The sequence below is a fragment of the Erpetoichthys calabaricus genome, chromosome 3, assembly GCF_900747795.2.
Source record: "Erpetoichthys calabaricus chromosome 3, fErpCal1.3, whole genome shotgun sequence".
Taxonomy (NCBI): domain Eukaryota; kingdom Metazoa; phylum Chordata; class Cladistia; order Polypteriformes; family Polypteridae; genus Erpetoichthys; species Erpetoichthys calabaricus.
This window is the reverse complement of record NC_041396.2, coordinates 124,053,505-124,070,552: the sequence shown is the minus strand read 5'-3', so window position 1 is coordinate 124,070,552 and position 17,048 is coordinate 124,053,505. Positions and strand designations below refer to the sequence as shown.

General features: G+C 38.8%; 1 protein-coding gene across 1 annotated transcript in view; it reads right to left on the bottom strand.

The window, feature by feature from the left end:
* The window catches only part of LOC114649345 (kinesin-like protein KIF13B), a 664,407-nt gene that overhangs the window by 194,397 nt on the left and 452,962 nt on the right, over positions 1-17,048 (bottom strand). The window contains exons 26-27 of the mRNA XM_051924704.1: positions 12,970-12,999; positions 11,650-11,749 (exon numbers count right to left, since the gene is read on the bottom strand). Of these exons, the coding sequence (XP_051780664.1) occupies positions 11,650-11,749; positions 12,970-12,999 (130 nt within the window). The remainder of the gene's footprint in view (positions 1-11,649; positions 11,750-12,969; positions 13,000-17,048) is intronic.

Genomic DNA, 17,048 nt, shown 5'->3' with positions numbered 1-17,048 from the left:
ATATAAGGCAACATAATCCCAAGGTATACAGTAACCAATAACAGTTTTGTCAAAAAAAGAATCACACAAAAAAGAAACTCACCTTAAAATGAAGTGGAGAAGACTCCATAGAACCAACATTTTATGATTTTTTTTTTAAATAAATGTAAACTTAAGACACTTTTAGATAATGAGTCTGTGATTAATAATGGGCAATTTAAAACAAAATTTAGATATTGTAAAATCTTTAATCAATAAAAGTTTTTAATTACAGATTTTGGGCCCTAAAGAAAAAAATGAGTATTTTAGTTAGGTGAATTAAATTAGTCAAAATTAGTTTTTCCACCACCATAATACAGTAATGTTCTGGGGCAAAGATGGGAGGCTTTTAGGATCAGAAATTCAACCCTTCTACTTTTCTTGCCATAATGGGAATTAAACATCTGCCCAAACCAGTCCAAACAAATATGAGTAGACCTTTAGGATTCAAATATATGCTTCCTGTACAAATGCAATATTATCCATCCATCCTCTTCCGCTTATCCGAGGTCGGGTCACGGGGGCAGCAGCTTGAGCAGAGATACCCAGACTTACCTCTCCCCGGCCACTTCTTCTATCTCTTCCGGGAGAATCCCGAGGCGTTCCCAGGACAGCCGGGAGACATAGTCCCTCCAGCGTGTCCTGGGTCTTCCCCGAGGCCTCCTCCCGGTTGGATGTGCCCGGAACACCTCATCAGGGAGGCGTCCAGGAGGCATCCTGATCAGATGCCCGAGCCACCTCATCTGACTCCTCTCGATGCGGAGGAGCAGCGGCTCTACTCTGTGCCCCTCCCGGATGACTGAGCTTCTCACCCTATCTTTAAGGGAGAGCCCACACACCCTGTGGAGGAAACTCATTTCAGCCACTTGTATTCGCGATCTCGTTCTTTCGGTCACTACCCATAGCTCATGACCATAGGTGAGGGTAGGAACATAGATCGTCTGGTAAATTGAGAGCTTTGCCTTACGGCTCAACTCCTTTTTCACCACGACAGACCGATGCAGAGCCCGCATCACTGCGGACGCCGCACCGATCCGCCTGTCGATCTCACGCTCCATTCTTCCCTCACTCGTGAACAAGACCCCGAGATACCTGAACTCCTCCACTTCAGGCAGGATCTCTCTCCCAACCCTGAGAGGGCACTCCACCCTTTTCCGGCTGAGGACCATGGTCTCAGATTTGGAGGTGCTGATTCCCATCCCAGCCGCTTCACACTCAGCTGTGAACCGATCCAGAGAGAGCTGAAGATCACGCCCTGATGAAGCAAACAGGACAACATCATCTGCAAAAAGCAGTGACCCAATCCTGAGTCCACCAAACCGGACCCCCTCAATACCCTGGCTGCGCCTAGAAATTCTGTCCATAAAAGTTATGAACAGAATCGGTGACAAAGGGCAGCCCTGGCGGAGTCCAACTCTCACTGGAAATGGGTTCGACTTACTGCCGGCAATGCAGACCAAGCTCTGATACCAGTTGTACAGGGACCAAATAGCCCTTATCAGGGGATCCGGTACCCCATACTCCCAGAGCACCCCCCACAGGATTCCCCGAGGGACACGGTCAAACGCCTTTTCCAAGTCCACAAAACACATGTAGACTGGTTGGGCGAACTCCCATGCACCCTCCAGGACTCTGCTAAGGGTGTAGAGCTGGTCCAATGTTCCGCGACCAGGACGAAAACCACACTGTTCCTACTGAATCCGAGGTTCGACTATCCAACGGACCCTCCTCTCCAGAAACAACGAATAGACTTTTCCAGGGTGGCTGAGGAGTGTGATCCTTCTGCAGTTGGAACACACCCTTCGGTCCCCCTTCTTAAAGAGGGGGACCACCACCCCGGTCTGCCAATCCAGAGGCACTGTCCCTGATGTCCATGCGATGTTTCAGAGATGTGTCAACCAAGACAGCCCTACAACATCCAGAGCCTTGAGGAACTCCGGGCGTATCTCATCTACCCCTGGGGCCCTGACACCAAGGAGTTTTTTGACCACCTTGGTGACCTCAGTTCCAGAGATGGGGGAGACCGCCTCTGAGTACTCAGGCTCTGCTTCTTCATTGGAAGGCATGTTAGTGGGATTGAGGAGGTCTTCGAAGTACTCCCCCCACCGAACCACAACGTCCCGAGTCGAGGTCAGCAGCGCACCATCCCCACCATATACAGTGTTGACACTGCACTGCTTCCCCCTCCTGAGACACCAGAAGGTGGACCAGAATCTCCTCGAAGCCATCCGAAAGTCGTTCTCCATGGCCTCCCCAAACTCCTCCCATGCCCGAGTATTTGCCTCAGCAACCACCGAAGCCGCATTCTGCTTGGCCTGCCGGTACCTATTAGCTGCCTCCAGAGTACCACAGGACAAAAGGGACCGGTAGGACTCCTTCTTCAGCTTGACGGCATCCCTCACCGCCGGTGTCCACCAACGGGTTCGGGGATTGCTGCCATGACAGGCACCGACCACCTTACGGCCACAGCTCTGGTCAGCTGCCTCAACAATAGAGGCACGGAACATGGCCCATTCGGACTCAATGTCCCCCACCTCCCTCGGGACGTGGTCGAAGTTCTGCCGGAGGTGGGAGTTGAAATCTTTAATATCCTGAAGCAGCTTCTCATTTGTGTCTTGTGTATGGCCTTTATTTCTTTCCTTATATCATTTCTTTCTTTATATCTTTCTTTAAATCATTCTTTAGCTCCTTTATGTCTTGACTGATCATTGCGGTGATCATTAAGTTCAGTCCGGACAGATTGTTTCTGTCTTCTCTGCTTTTTCTACCAGTCATGTTTAATACTGTAATTGAATCTCCACGGGTTGGGTAAATACAGGATAGCTTGGGATGATAAAAACAAGAGAAAAAAATAACACCGCTGCTAACGGAGTTCCCCTTCAGATGTCCATCTACCATAACGGACAAGACCCAATTGTGTATCTCTTTAGAATTCAAAACTAATAATATTAAGAAAATATTAGGATTCTCAATAAATATGCATACAGTACCTCCTTTATCTTGATAATGAGATCAATAGCTCAATTAAAGATTTTAAACTAAAACACAGATCTTTGGCTAAGCCTGCAGCTGTTAAAAAGCAAAACAGTCGCAAATTGTCATAGAATTTCAAACCATACAGTCACACAATGTTACATAAATTTCAAGCCTTTATATCTTGGTAAATGATTAAAATCGCAAGACAAATTATTAGATTGAAATATTCTCCTAATGGACATGCAGCTATTAAAGCTGTAAGATTTCACATAAACCGCAAGTGCTCGTTTCATTCATTCGTTAGATAGATAGATAGATAGATAGATAGATAGATAGATAGATAGATAGATAGATAGATAGATAGATAGATAGATAGATAGATAGATAGATAGATAGATAGATAGATAGATAGATAGATACCATTAGTCAAATATCCCAAGGAAGACAATGTATTACTAAATTAAAGAGCATCTCCCACATTTAAAACTATTAAATATACATTCCTCCTGTCTTAATACATAAGATTAAATTTAGTCAGCTTTTAAGAAAATATGCATTCCTCTTTTTTTTTTTTCAAACCTAGAATAAATAGCCTTATCAATAAGAGCGTTCAAACCACGATTCGTTACACCCTATTTTAGTTACATACCCACAGGAAGTCAGCTCTTTTCATGTAGTAATTTCATGAGCATGTTAATATACATTCCTCCTGTTTTAATACATAAGATGATTTTTTTGATTAAAAACAGGAATAATTTAAGAAAATTTTAATAATATGTGCATTCCTCTGTTTTTACTACATAAGAGCATTCTGACCAAGATTTGTTGCTGCATGTACTAATTTAAAGTAAAATATGATTCAAAACTATTAATTCATTCTGTTTTGACTACATATCCAAATGCTGTAAGTGCTTGTTTATCACTTAAAGACTTTCTTTTACTAATGGAAGCCTTAACAAATTATGAATAAAGCCCCCAGGTCTTACTAATCTAAATTGAACAAGTCCATTGTTTATACACGTATCATTTAAAAGATATAAGGAGTAAAATTAAATATCCCAAGGAAGGATAGAGAGACGAGGTCATCAAAATTGGAAATATTGACCCTAGCGCCTCTTTGTGTATGGCCATGTACACTGTATGCCTCCAAAATCTATTGGCATAATTCCTTCTGACCATTATTTCAGTTGTCAGAAAAACTATTCAAACACCTCTATTTAATGGCTGATGTATCTTTGTTAAACAGAAAAGCTGAACCTTCAGTATGCTCTAAACCATGGGGAGGTAAAGGAGGATTCCTTTTTTCTTGATGGCTCTGCAAGAGTTAATGATGTTCCGACAGCCTCCTTTAACTGACAATTATGTATCAAAAGTTTATGCATAAATTGAAAATACTTCAAACTTAAGCTCAATGTGTGTGTGATCTGAAAGCATGAATGGGAGACAATGAAAAAACACGACCTCAGGCTACAAGCTTTCTTAAAACATTGTGATTGCCCTCAACGTATAAACCCACGGGACTATTTGTTCGGTGGTGTGATAAATTTGTACCACAAGTTCAAGCGTGATGAACAGATTGTACTAGTCTGCATCTGTTTGTTAATAAAACTAAAATGTATCAGATTGGACATTTCACCATCATTTTTCAGCAATCTGGGGATCTCAAACAGTATTTTGGCTTAATTAAAGCCACTGTCCATCTGTCACGTGGTCTCAGTTTTCCAGTCCTGCCTCCAGGTTTTGCAGAAAATGAATATTCATCCTCTGTTGCACCTGCAGCTATAGACTCTTCAGTACGTGAGTGACTCTCCACGCTAGTGTTTAGATCTGGATGGTGTATGTGCCCAAAACAGAAGTCTAACTGTATTCTCGTACCATTACTTGCGTACTGAAGTGTCAGCAGGCATTTTTCATTGCATTACATGTGTAATTTGTGAGCATGCCCTTGTTGATCAAACAGAGGAAGCTCTGCAGTCTACTTGTGACTTTACGCTGTAGGAAGATAAGTAATTAAATCAAGGTAAATAACATTCGATCTGGATTTTATATAAGTAACATACAAAATGTTTCTTATGTACAGACCATCACAAAACATAATCACAAACAGGAGTTTGCACGATATGTTGGCGAGCCCTGTAAGCTGTGCTGTTTCGTTGAAGGACAGGTGTGGGGCAGACTGACTGGCAGGATGACACCGGACCTCGACTTGTATCGAAACGCTGCCATCTTTCATCTTAATGCCTGGTGCAGCTGCGTTGTTCTTATATGTGAGTGGACGTTTCTTGCGGGGGTGGCTTCTGTTCTCTTTCTCCAATGTAGACCCCTCGTCCTCATCTGAGTTCACCTCTGTTATAGCACGTCTTTATTTGAAAATAGCAGTGTCCGATCGGGGTGAGCGTGACTACGACTAAGAGAATAAAATGGAATAAAAAATGCTAACCTTTACAAGTACCATACATTTACACCAGCTGTTACAGACTCAAATCAAATGTATGTTTTTATTGTATAATAGTAAGAATAATGTTACCTAGAATGTTTATTCTGGGACATGTGAAGACTCTAACCCACATCCTTTTGAAAAGGAGTCCGCAGTTCTTATCGCTGTACTACCAAAGAAGTCACGACAGCAAGCCACACTAACCCGATTTCTTTTTCTTGAATAAAAGCGCACTTGTTCTGTTCTACTTGTACCTTTTGTGAAAGTGCTTATTTGATATTTGGACTTCAGTCTTCACACATTATACACTTCATGTCAAAATTTTGTAGTTAGTACTAAAACATGAAAAAAGTTTGTCTTTTAGGTATGTGTTCAACATTTCTGTCATGTTACACTTACATAGATCTTTGCAGACACAGAACACACATGAAATGCATGTGTTCCAAATAACAATATATTTTTAGACTATACAGCTTTAGGTATCTGACTCCCTGATAAGCAAGGCTTGAGCTGGGAGAGGTTTTTACAGTTTCTGCGGCGGTGGGAGGATGGGATAGCAGGCTCCTTCCTGTTGGGCTTATCGACACATTTACAAGACAAAAGACGCTGTATGGAGAGGTGCGAGGAGATTTAAGGTGGGCCGGATTTACGAGTTTTTTCATAAGCTTTTGTAATTCTAGTGTTAAGAATTGCCCGATGTTAAGGGCATGAGAATGCCTTAATTTCATGGCTGGTAAAACGTTTACTTTTTTCACACACAAGGAGGCAGCCACTATGCTTACTTTGTAACATTTGGCATCTCCAGACATTAAGCAGACTTTATCTTTGTTACGAACTATTTTGATCTTCACATCCAGGCTGTTCAGTATTAATTTTTCCTGAAAAAAGAGATCGGAATGAATGTGCCCCAAAAGTTCAACAGTTCAGCTCCCGGCTGTATAGGTGATTCTTTTATTAAAACCTATGTTTTCTCCATCAGGATCAGTATCTTCCAATTTATTGAGTATTCTTCAGGGAAAAAAAAAAGTCTGGTAGCAAATTGAGAACGAACAGTTTCCTGACTGTAATTTAGCAGGCATTCTAAGACCACTCTGCAGGGTTAACAGTTTGAACTCTGCAATATTAGGTAGTACCCCAGGTTGACATTGACTTTTGAATACAAACTGGATATCATGTAGTTAATAAATTCGACATTTGCAGCCACCACAATATTAGTCCCATCAGCTTTCACTATTTTCCACCTTTATGTGTACAACAGTGTTATTCAAATCAAGGTAATCCTCCCCGAGAAATTCTAGTGATACTACTTCAGAGAGGGCAGAGAGAGGTGGAACTTCAACATATATACTCTTTTATCTACACTCATTTGAGTGAAAGGCAAGGTAAACAGGTCCAGTTCAGATCTGACACACTCTTCAGACATTCTGTGTATAAAAGTCACTTTGTCTTAAAAGATGTCTCTCTTCTTTTTGCTTGTTTTAGGTCTTGTTCTGCTTCTTACAATGTTGTAAAAACAGAGCACCTTGAATTTTTGAATGTCAGGCCCTCATGCAACCTCAGTGGTTTCTTACATTTTGTCTCTCTCATCACCATCAATCCTGCACCCTCATGTTTCTCTTGGCTGCCACCTGCCATGCTTGATATTGCCCCAGTGAACACATCTTTTACAATGTTTTTAGCAGAAGATTTGATATGTGTTTTTGCTATGTCAAAACATTTTTTTAGGAGTTGGAAAAAGTTATTCTAAACAACCCCCAAAATACTCCAACAATACTGCTGCCAGACATTACCAGGGAACCAGAGAATCCCAGTAAGCCGCTACCCACTTGGGTTTGGTAATATTGGATGTAGGATGTTGGATCTTGGTAAGACCTTATTGTTTCAGTCATGCATACAATGCTTGATGGGTCTGAAATGCAACTTCACTATATCCTTACCAAACGGAATTGGTACATTTTGTTCTGGTCTGTCTTTATTGCAATAGTCATTGTGTCAAAATGATTCTTGCTGACTGGTGCATAATGAGGTTTGTTGTATGTGATAGTGGTAATTTTGTTCGCTTGATCCTCTACATGAACGCGTCTCAGAAGGACGATGTAGCTGTCTCTATACACATAGACAATGTAAAAACCACTCCTGATATCGGTGGGGTAAGGGGCATTGTAAGATAGCCCCTGAGTCTGATCAGGATATGCTCCTAATATTCGACCCAGCTGACCTTGTAAGTATATCACCATCTGATCAAAGCACCATGATGTCCCTACATTGATGGATTAAAGGCCAGAAGTCCACATGACTGTCATTATCAAGTTCTTCCATGTGAACTCTGAATACAATAAGGACTGATTGTGAGGTCATTTATGTTAGGTAGAATGCCTAGAGGGGGCTGGGCGGTCCTGTGGCCTAGGAACCCCTGCAGATTTTATTTTTTTCTCCAGCTATTTGGAGTTTTTTTTTTTGTTTGTTTTTTCTGTCCTCCCTGGCCATTGACCTTACTTTTACTCTATGTAAATTACTGTTTCCTAATTCTATTTTCTAATTTATGTTGTCTTTTTTCTCTTTCTTCATTATGTAAAGCACTTTGAGCTACATCATTTGTATGAAAATGTGCTATATAAATAAATGTTGTTGTTGTTGTTGTTATAGTTTGATTCTTTTTGACCGGGATTACATAGGCTGTTCTTTCCACAGCATTTTAACTGAATTTCACAGTATTTTCAGAAGGGATAGTTCCTGCAGTTACATCAGAGTTAAAAAAAAACAATAGGTTGTGCATACCTTCATAATATCCACAAAGAATGTAGTAATATTTTATTATCCCAGGAGCTGAAGCATAGAATTAATTATCCAGCTTGTCTATGGTGCTCCACGTATGTGGATATTGTGTTTCAGCTAGGCCAACTTCCCAAGAAACTTCTTTCTAAATCCATAGAGCTAGCTTTGTCAAGAAACTTTAAATTGTGTTATTAAGGAAAATGTCTGAGGAAGCGTTACTTGGAAGAGTCACTGAGCTCCATCATATAATGTTATAGAATCATGGTCAAATTAGGAACAGTATGGATTTTATTTCACATCTTGGGCTTGGCTCTCTGGTATCCAGCTATTAAATTTTTCTGGGCACCTGAGCCACTTGACTAGAATGAATAATTTTTTTATTCTTAACTTTACAAGCCAGAATTTTCTGAATCCTGTAAACATCTGTGGAATCGGCTTTAATTTTTTGCAATTGTGCAGATGATCTCAGTGATCTCTTCACCATCGTTATCTTTCAGTTTGTATACAGCTGGTGAAATACAAGCTCAGAGACTGTAAAAATTACACCTGAAAATGTTTGTTTATAACCTTATACAAAAGAATGTCTGGCTTTAGAAATCCCAACTGTATCTCCCACTTTACTTAAGCAGTGGAGGGCCCGGGGGGGTATAGTGACATCATATAAACTTTCCAGGAATTTAACGTGTTTACTTCAGAAGAAGCCATTTTTATGCTTCAATGATAACTTTTGTCATAAGAATATACTAGATCAGGCAATTCAGAGATTACATGTGCTGAAATATCTCCAAATTTAAGTTTATAGTGTGCAGTTAAATCTCTCCACCACGGAAGCCTTTAACTTCCTGTGGTGAAATGTTTTATTCTGTTCTTCTTTAACTGCTTTTGAAAATGTTGGTTGAAAAACTCTTTCCCTTTATCAATCTGGAGTTTCTTTGGAGTTCTCCTGCCATTCAGAATGTCTTGGAATGGTCTTGCCACTTCTTTGACCATTTTGTTCTTCAGGGCCTATTCCCACATGTACTTAGTACATCTATACAGGTCAACAAATATTTATAACCACGGCTATGCTCAAATACATTTGTCATGTCTGCTAAATCCATCTGCCATTGTGAGTCTGCATTGGCTACATAAACCTTATTTCTCTTAAAATGTATTCTAGCAGGTTTATGAACTGTATAAGAATATTGACCTGATAACCAATCTGATACCGGATGATTGTTACTATTCTGGCCTGAACCCTTAAGAGCTCTTTTCAAAGAGTCTTTTCCCCCAAAGCTACCAGGATTTGCTATATTATAACACACAAACCAAGTGTAATCAAGAGTCCCGGTTCGATCCCCACTCACTCCTATATTTGCCGTTTTCAGTAGTAAGCTGCTCTTTTTGTTAATATTATACAGTACACACATGCACTTGGTTTGTGTCTGTACTTGTGCTGTTACTTAGGGAGTCAGATCGGGGGGAGGGGTGATGTTAGAGCACATGAGCTCATTCAGTGCAGCAGGGACAATGCACATGTTGATCTTTTTTTTTCTTTCAGTACATGTGCCTTCCCTGTTTATTTATATATCTCTGCCTGTCTGTCTCTTTATTACGCAGTGCTCTGTCTGTCTGCGTGTTATGGATCTTAAAAATAAGTTATAAGGACAGTTGTTCCTGTTAATTGCAGTCTCAATTGTTAAAAAAATATTTTAAAAGGAGCATCCCACATGAAAATATAACGATCTCAGTAACTGACAGTGCATACCAATTTATAAATTTTATGTCCGTTTGAAGTTAAAAAGAAAAAAAAAAAGCAACACTTCATCCCCAGCGGGGAATCGAACTCAAGTCTGTGAGGCAAGGAAAAGCTGCTGTGTTCTAAGAAGCAAATCTTAGCGCGCTATGCCACGGAAGCTGTTGTATCATCCTTGAAGCTTTTGTGAAAGTGTTTATTTGATCTTTGGAACTCGGGCTTTACACATTCTATAGTTTATGCCTACTACATTTTGTAACATTTATTACTAAAATATGAAAAAGTTTCTGTTTTAACAATGTGTTTACACAGATTACTTTAGAAACGGAACACGCATGAAATGCGTGTGTTCCAAATAACGATCTATTATTTCCACTGTAAAACTCCACTTCACTCCCAGATAATCAATCAAGGCATGAGCTGGGAAAAGTTCGCTCACGTTCTAAGTTGGTGGGGGGATGGAATAGCCGGCTGCTGGCAGCTTGTCTTTTATCAGCACATTTAGAGGACAAAGGCTGCTGGCGGAGAGGTGTGAACGGATTTAAGAAGCGATTTAAGGTGGGCCGGATCTACGTGTTTTTTCGTAGGCTCTGGTAATTCTAGTGTTAAGGTGTGGAGGACTTCTGACATCTCCGAGCCCAAGAGAACTGGGAGATGACCAGTTCAGCTATCAAAGTTTTCTAGGATCTCAGCTTCGTTAGTGTAGTTGGTTGAAAACATCTTGAGATCGCTTTACGGTAATGTAATCTCTGAAAAAGGGCTCCTATATTTATTTCCACTTACTTAGGGGTGGGTGTTTCCCAGTTTTCTTCCTCCTGGTCCTTACCTGAAAACATAGGTTCCAGTTTTCTTTTAATTCTTTTCATTTAGTCAGGCAGTTTTCCTTTATGAATAGCCTTACCAATATTCAGAATATGAGACTTCAAAAAAGTCCAATCTTTTATAAAAAAAAATAATTCCAGTCACTTGTTCCTTTATCTCATTTTCTTGGTACTCTTCCCCATTTCCGTGGCTATCCTCTTTATATTTGGGAAGGAAAGGCTCATTTTTGAAAATTACTACCGTGAGATGTCCCAAAGCATTTCTTTTATACTTCTACTTGTCTCAAAGAAAAATCAGAATCATACCAAGCTCAACTGTGTCGATGTTCCGTAGCTCAAACATTCTGAAAACCATGCTTATTTTCATTTTCTTTTTCATAGGAGCATTCACAATGCCATGCATTCTGTTTTTCAAATGTCATTGCATTTTCACTAAAAGGATACATTTTTATACATGCCATCTTTCTCTTCCTGCTACAGGAGGTTGGACCAGAATGCCCCCTGAACCTATAGGCTGCTAAAGTAGATGAATGCAAACCTCCTGGGCATCAATAAGGGGTAGGTTAAGGGGCTTGTATTACGATGATTCTCCACACAAAAAAAGGAGGGGCTTAGAGTCCATCAGTCATGGCAGATGTCTACCTCATAGCGGTGCAGTTACATTTCTTAAATCATATTTCAGAATTCAAAATTTGGGATGGGGCTTAAAACTGTCAATCATTCTTATCTCTCTTTTAGACAGTTCTAGTCTGATAGTACTACTAAAGGCATATTGCTCTATTAGCCAAAAATGGCTTCACTTGTGAAGAAAAAATATAAATCTTAGATTCAGTGACATTAGACTAAATAAAATATACTTCACAGAGATATATTACATCATTTCTTACCTAATTTGTTAACAAGCTTCTGCAGATGTTGATCCAAATAGTCTTGCCTTTTGGTCCATTCTATTAACCACTGCTGTCTAAGGCTCTCCAAATCTCTGTCCTTAAAAACAATATGCAATACAACTTATACAAAAAAGTCAAATTACATATATAACCTTAAACATTGAATGAATAATTAAAAGTAATTTTGTTTCCTCAGAATTGTTCAATATCTCAAAACTCAGACACTGCACTCATTTCTAAAAGCAATACAAGGATATTAGCAAATAATGGACAACTCTCTTGCATATTGTTGTTGCTTTGCAAGAAACACTGAATCTGGTATGTTTTATTAAAATATTAAAAAGTTCAAAAACCTGCGGTGGGTTGGCACCCTGCCCGGGATTGGTTCCTGCCTTGGTGCCCTGTGTTGGATGGGTTTGGCTCCAGCAGACCCCTGTGACCCTGTGTTTGGATTCAGCGGGTTGGAAAATGGATGGATGGATGGATGGATGGATGGATGGAAGTTCAAAAATTAGTTGGCACTGTACTTTATATGAGATAATGACTTTATAGAAACCTAACTGATAAATTATGAAATAGTTATACAGTCAAAAGGCACTATTGTGACTACAAGTCATGTGTACAACTTGCAAAGTCAGAATGAGATGTCATACTATCAAAAGATGCAATTTGCCCTACAGATTTGCAGAACAATTGTTGTCACTTGTACAGACTATAGCTTTTTTGGGGTGTGGAGAGTAGGGGTGGTGGTAAAAAGCACAGAGGCATCAATCTGTGATAAGAGTGTTTCTATTGGGAATGAATTAAATTAATGGTTGATAAAGGTTTTTAGTTCTATTATAATTACTAAGGGTAAAAGGTGACAATTCAGAATAAGGACTGACTCTTTAAGATTGATTGTTTGGGACCTAATGGTAAATTGTCTTCAGAAATAACTAAAAAGAAGTGCTTCTAGGAGGCCTATGTGAATTTCAGTGTGTTGAGTAATTACAGAAAATGGCCTCTTTTTGCAAAAGGAAAGTAAACAAAATATTCTGATAAGAGAAAGGAGTGGGAGGAGTTTGTTGGAGAAAGGAAGACCAACCTTATCCAAGAGTGAAGCAAATGGAATGATGTTGCTGTATTTTGGAAAATAAAATTCTTGTTTAGTTAGCAAAATCCAGGGGGGGGGGGGGGGGGGGGGGGGGGGGGAGTGGGGCTGTTTTAGACCTTCTTTGAGGTCTGCTGGAACTGCTATTAATTATCCTGAGTAATGCAGGGACATTAGCAGTTAACTGTGGAATTTTATAAATTTTTTTTAATGAAGTCGGTACATACCTGATAACTATCCAATCCATCATCCTGAGTCTGTTCAAAAAAGAGAAAAATGCCTTCAATATCCCTGAACTAAAATTACATTATCTTTCTGACTCATTAGGAGCAATTATGAAGTAAATATCCTTAATTAATATACTGTACTTTATAAAACTCACCAAGTATTTCAGAGCATAATAGAAAATGTACTTTTCCATCCATTATCAGCACACATTAGAACTTACAAATACTGTATATATATTCTCTACAGTACAACATAAAAAAGAGACATTAAACAAAAGTTCAGTCAATTTCAACAAACTGTAATTTTCAGTGAAGTTCTGTATTTAAAGTCCTGGATTTTTCTCCAGCTAAATTTACTCAAAAGAAAATCATAAACTCTTTATATTAATTTAACAGTTAAGAAAATATACCACGATTTTGACTACAAGCTATGTTGTCGCCAAGTTAAGGCCAAGTTTTTGATAATATTTAGGAATTCTTTTAACAGTATAATTAATATGTAATACAAGTTTAAGAAGATGTCTAATAAGTAAATACCTTGTGGGGTGAAAGTGGTTAATTTACCAAAACAAATCTATCTATTATAAAAAGAAATCCTGTCCTGGAAAGCAAAAAGCAAGTCTATGATACATGATCTTCTCTGGAGACATTTTAAAGACCCGCAAGACCAAAGACACACCCTACTTACAATCTATCAAATAGGACAATAGGCAGCAAAACATTCAGTCTTGTGAAGAATTTGAGCACACACAGATCCAGGGCTATCAGCGCATATAAAGCATATAAGGGCAGTACGTTATAAATTAAATGTCGACTTATAAGCGAAGAAGAAAGCAGCGTGGAGAAAACAGACTCAAATGCGTTGGACAGAAAAAAGAGCAAAAAAGAATAATCGAGGTGCAAATTCAGAAAATAAGGAGAGTAATTATCAGCCCGGAACAAGTGGAACTGAAAAAAAAGCATGTCCAATCCGGCTCAAAATTAAATGACAGTGAGTAAAAGACAAAGTAGAACTTCATAAAGACGTTTACAAACGTTGGCGCTAAACACACTAATTCTCCTCTTATAAGTCAGTGGGAAACCGATGTTTTATATTATTTGAAATTGGAAAAAATCAAATTCTCAGTTAGAGGATCTGTACAAAATTTTTTCAAAACCTGGCAGGATTTAATCAATATTATTTTAGAATAAGAGAAATAACTATTACCGCATTTAACTCCCTTCTCCATCTCTTATTTACATATATATTTACTTCTCCCTTTCTTTTGTTTAATGTTGCCTTATTAAAAAGCCTTAAGCAATTTTCCTTTAGCTAAGCTCTCCTTCTCAGGGTTGGGGTTTGATTTGTCTTCAATTTTGTTGGGTTATAAATTGATCTGTTTGTATGGAATGATTACAATGAAAATTAATAAAATAAAAAAATAAATAAATAAACACATGCAGAGCAGGTTAGAGACTATGAAACTAGGGAAATTAGAAAGGCTCAAAAAAAAAAAAAGAAAACCTTGGTGCTATACACATGTGGAGAAAGTTAAAGGATATGAAGTAGGAAATTAGAAAATATAAAAAAGTAAAGATCGCAGTAGCGCAAACAAACAAACTTCCTCATTTAACTATGCACCAGTCTAACTTTGGTTTTGCACAATAATTACTACACTATTGCACCTTAACAGTTAATTCTACTTTATTCACATAATTTTACTTATTTATTATGTTCTACTATACTGTTATCTTTCAATCTATTACTTTTTGTTAATCTAACTGATATTCTTCTAACTTTGCACAGTTTTTGATAAGCGGATCAGGATGCATTTCACTGCGTGTTGTCCTGTATAACTAGGCATGTGACAAATAAAGAATCTTGAGAATTTCAAAAACGGAGTTTACCGCACATGCATTTATTGGTTACTTTGTTCATGTATATATATTTATCTGTCTGCTTATTTAAAAACCTAAATTTACCCCAGGAGTCAAAAACGTTCTGTTTAGCCCTTGTACAAAAACATAGATAAAAGCTGGGGTATCACCTTGGTAACCCCATGTACTTTTGGAATGGTGAGAGGAATAAAGCACGACTTTACAGACAGGAGTCCAATGCAGAACTCTACTTACTTTTTTACTTTGTAAAAAAAAATTATTTTGGTTTTGTCCGTTTATAGGAGATGGATGTCTGAAGCAGAGCTCCGCTAGCAGCGGCTTTATTTTCCCACGTATTTCATATTATTTAGAGGTATCCTGTATTTAACCCGACCAAGGAACTTCCACTACAATATACAAGCATGAGTAGCAAGAAGAAAAGTCAGAAAGAACCGGAAAAGAAACTTAAAGCTGTATCAAAGTCTGGACAGACTTCTGGCCTGAGTGCAAGGGCAAGGTATGGCCTCACGGAGACTGACCTGGAACAGGTAGACGAATGCGCAGAATTCCTGGGACCCCGCTCCATTGTATCGTCTCCAGTCGAGAGTGAAAATGGGAGCGAAGGTGCAAGTGATACAGGTCGCGATGGATCGCCGATTTCTGAGGATCATTCGAGACTAGAAAGGGCTCTGCAGGACGTGCTCTCATCTACTCATCGTGAGCCCGCAGCGCCTGCTGTAACAGGAGCTGCATTTCCACTCGCGGAGCACAAAAGCCGAAGCGAACTGTCTGAACTGAAAACTGAACTGAAAGAGATGATTGCTACACTGGCCACTGCCATGGTTATGGCCATGAATGAGCTTAAGAAAGATAACACGAATGATTTTAAGAAGGTGGCCATTGAGCTCAAGAAGGATAACAAAGATAAGGAAACGCGTCTATTTAAACATTTTGACGTGAACTTTAAAGGCATGTTGGAGAAATTAGTGGAACACATTGAAGAAACTAATTCCAAACTGAAAAGGCTTGATGACCATATTAATGACGTTTCAGATCAGCTGTAAGACGTTAAGCAGGGACTCACGGCTCGAGTGGAAACAGCGGAACAACTGGCGTCTAACGCCGATGAAAAAGCCACAGCTGCGAACTCGGAATGCAAAAAACTTGGAGACAGACTTGCAGCCCTGGAGGATGGGTGCAGAAGAAATAATATAAGAATTGAGGGTATACCTGAGAAACGAGAAAGCTCAAGCCCAGTGAAATATGCAGTAGAATTACTGTCTAAAATAATTGGAGATGACTTTAAACTCGACATTGAGATAGCCACGGCTTATCGCACAAAGATACCAAGCGCCTTTAAACCTAGGTCTTTTATTGTCTGCTTCGAGCGACTACGATGTAAGCTTGATGTGATGGCACATCTCAGACGCAAGCAAGAGATTATATTCGAAAATAATCTTATTCGTATTTTTCCCGACTTCTCACCATCAACAGCTGCAAAACGCAGATCCTACATCGACATTAAAAAGTTGCTACGGAAAGCCGATATCAAATACAACCTCCTGTATCCCGCCAAACTTAAAGTGGAAGTTCAAGATCAACATTATATTTTCTTAAGCAAAGAAGAAGCTGAAAAAGAACTAAAGAAGCTGTTTCCGACACTTTTTTGAAAGTTAATAAGGAGCCGTATTCTATCAAGGCACGGGAAGGACCTATGATCTGCTCTCTGGATCCATGTTTAAAGAGACTGGTATTATAATTATACATCCCTTTTTTTTTTTTTTCTTTCTTTATCTGGACTTTATATGTTTATGTTTTAATCAGTTATAGACGTGAGTGTGAAAATGTGGAAGTAATTAAAGTAGGATTCGGTTTTTTTTTTTTGTTTTTTTTTTTATTTTACTATACCTTAAAGTAGACTGTTTAACTTCATACCCTTGGTTTATTGCTTTTTCTACTATCTATACTATTACCATTATACTATTACAGTAGGAATTACCAGGTTTATCCTAGACTAGTTTTTAAAATCATTCCCAGGGTTGTTTTCTTTTTTTTTTTTAATCTTAATATCTTAACTTAAAAGTGCTGAAGATTATTTCAGCTTAAATATTGTTAATGAGAACATCTTCGGCAGATAGTATTAAGAATTTAACTGCAAAAGATATCTCTGTTTTACTTCTGTAACACCGTTGCAGGATGGGGTTTGTTTTGTTTTGGACGTG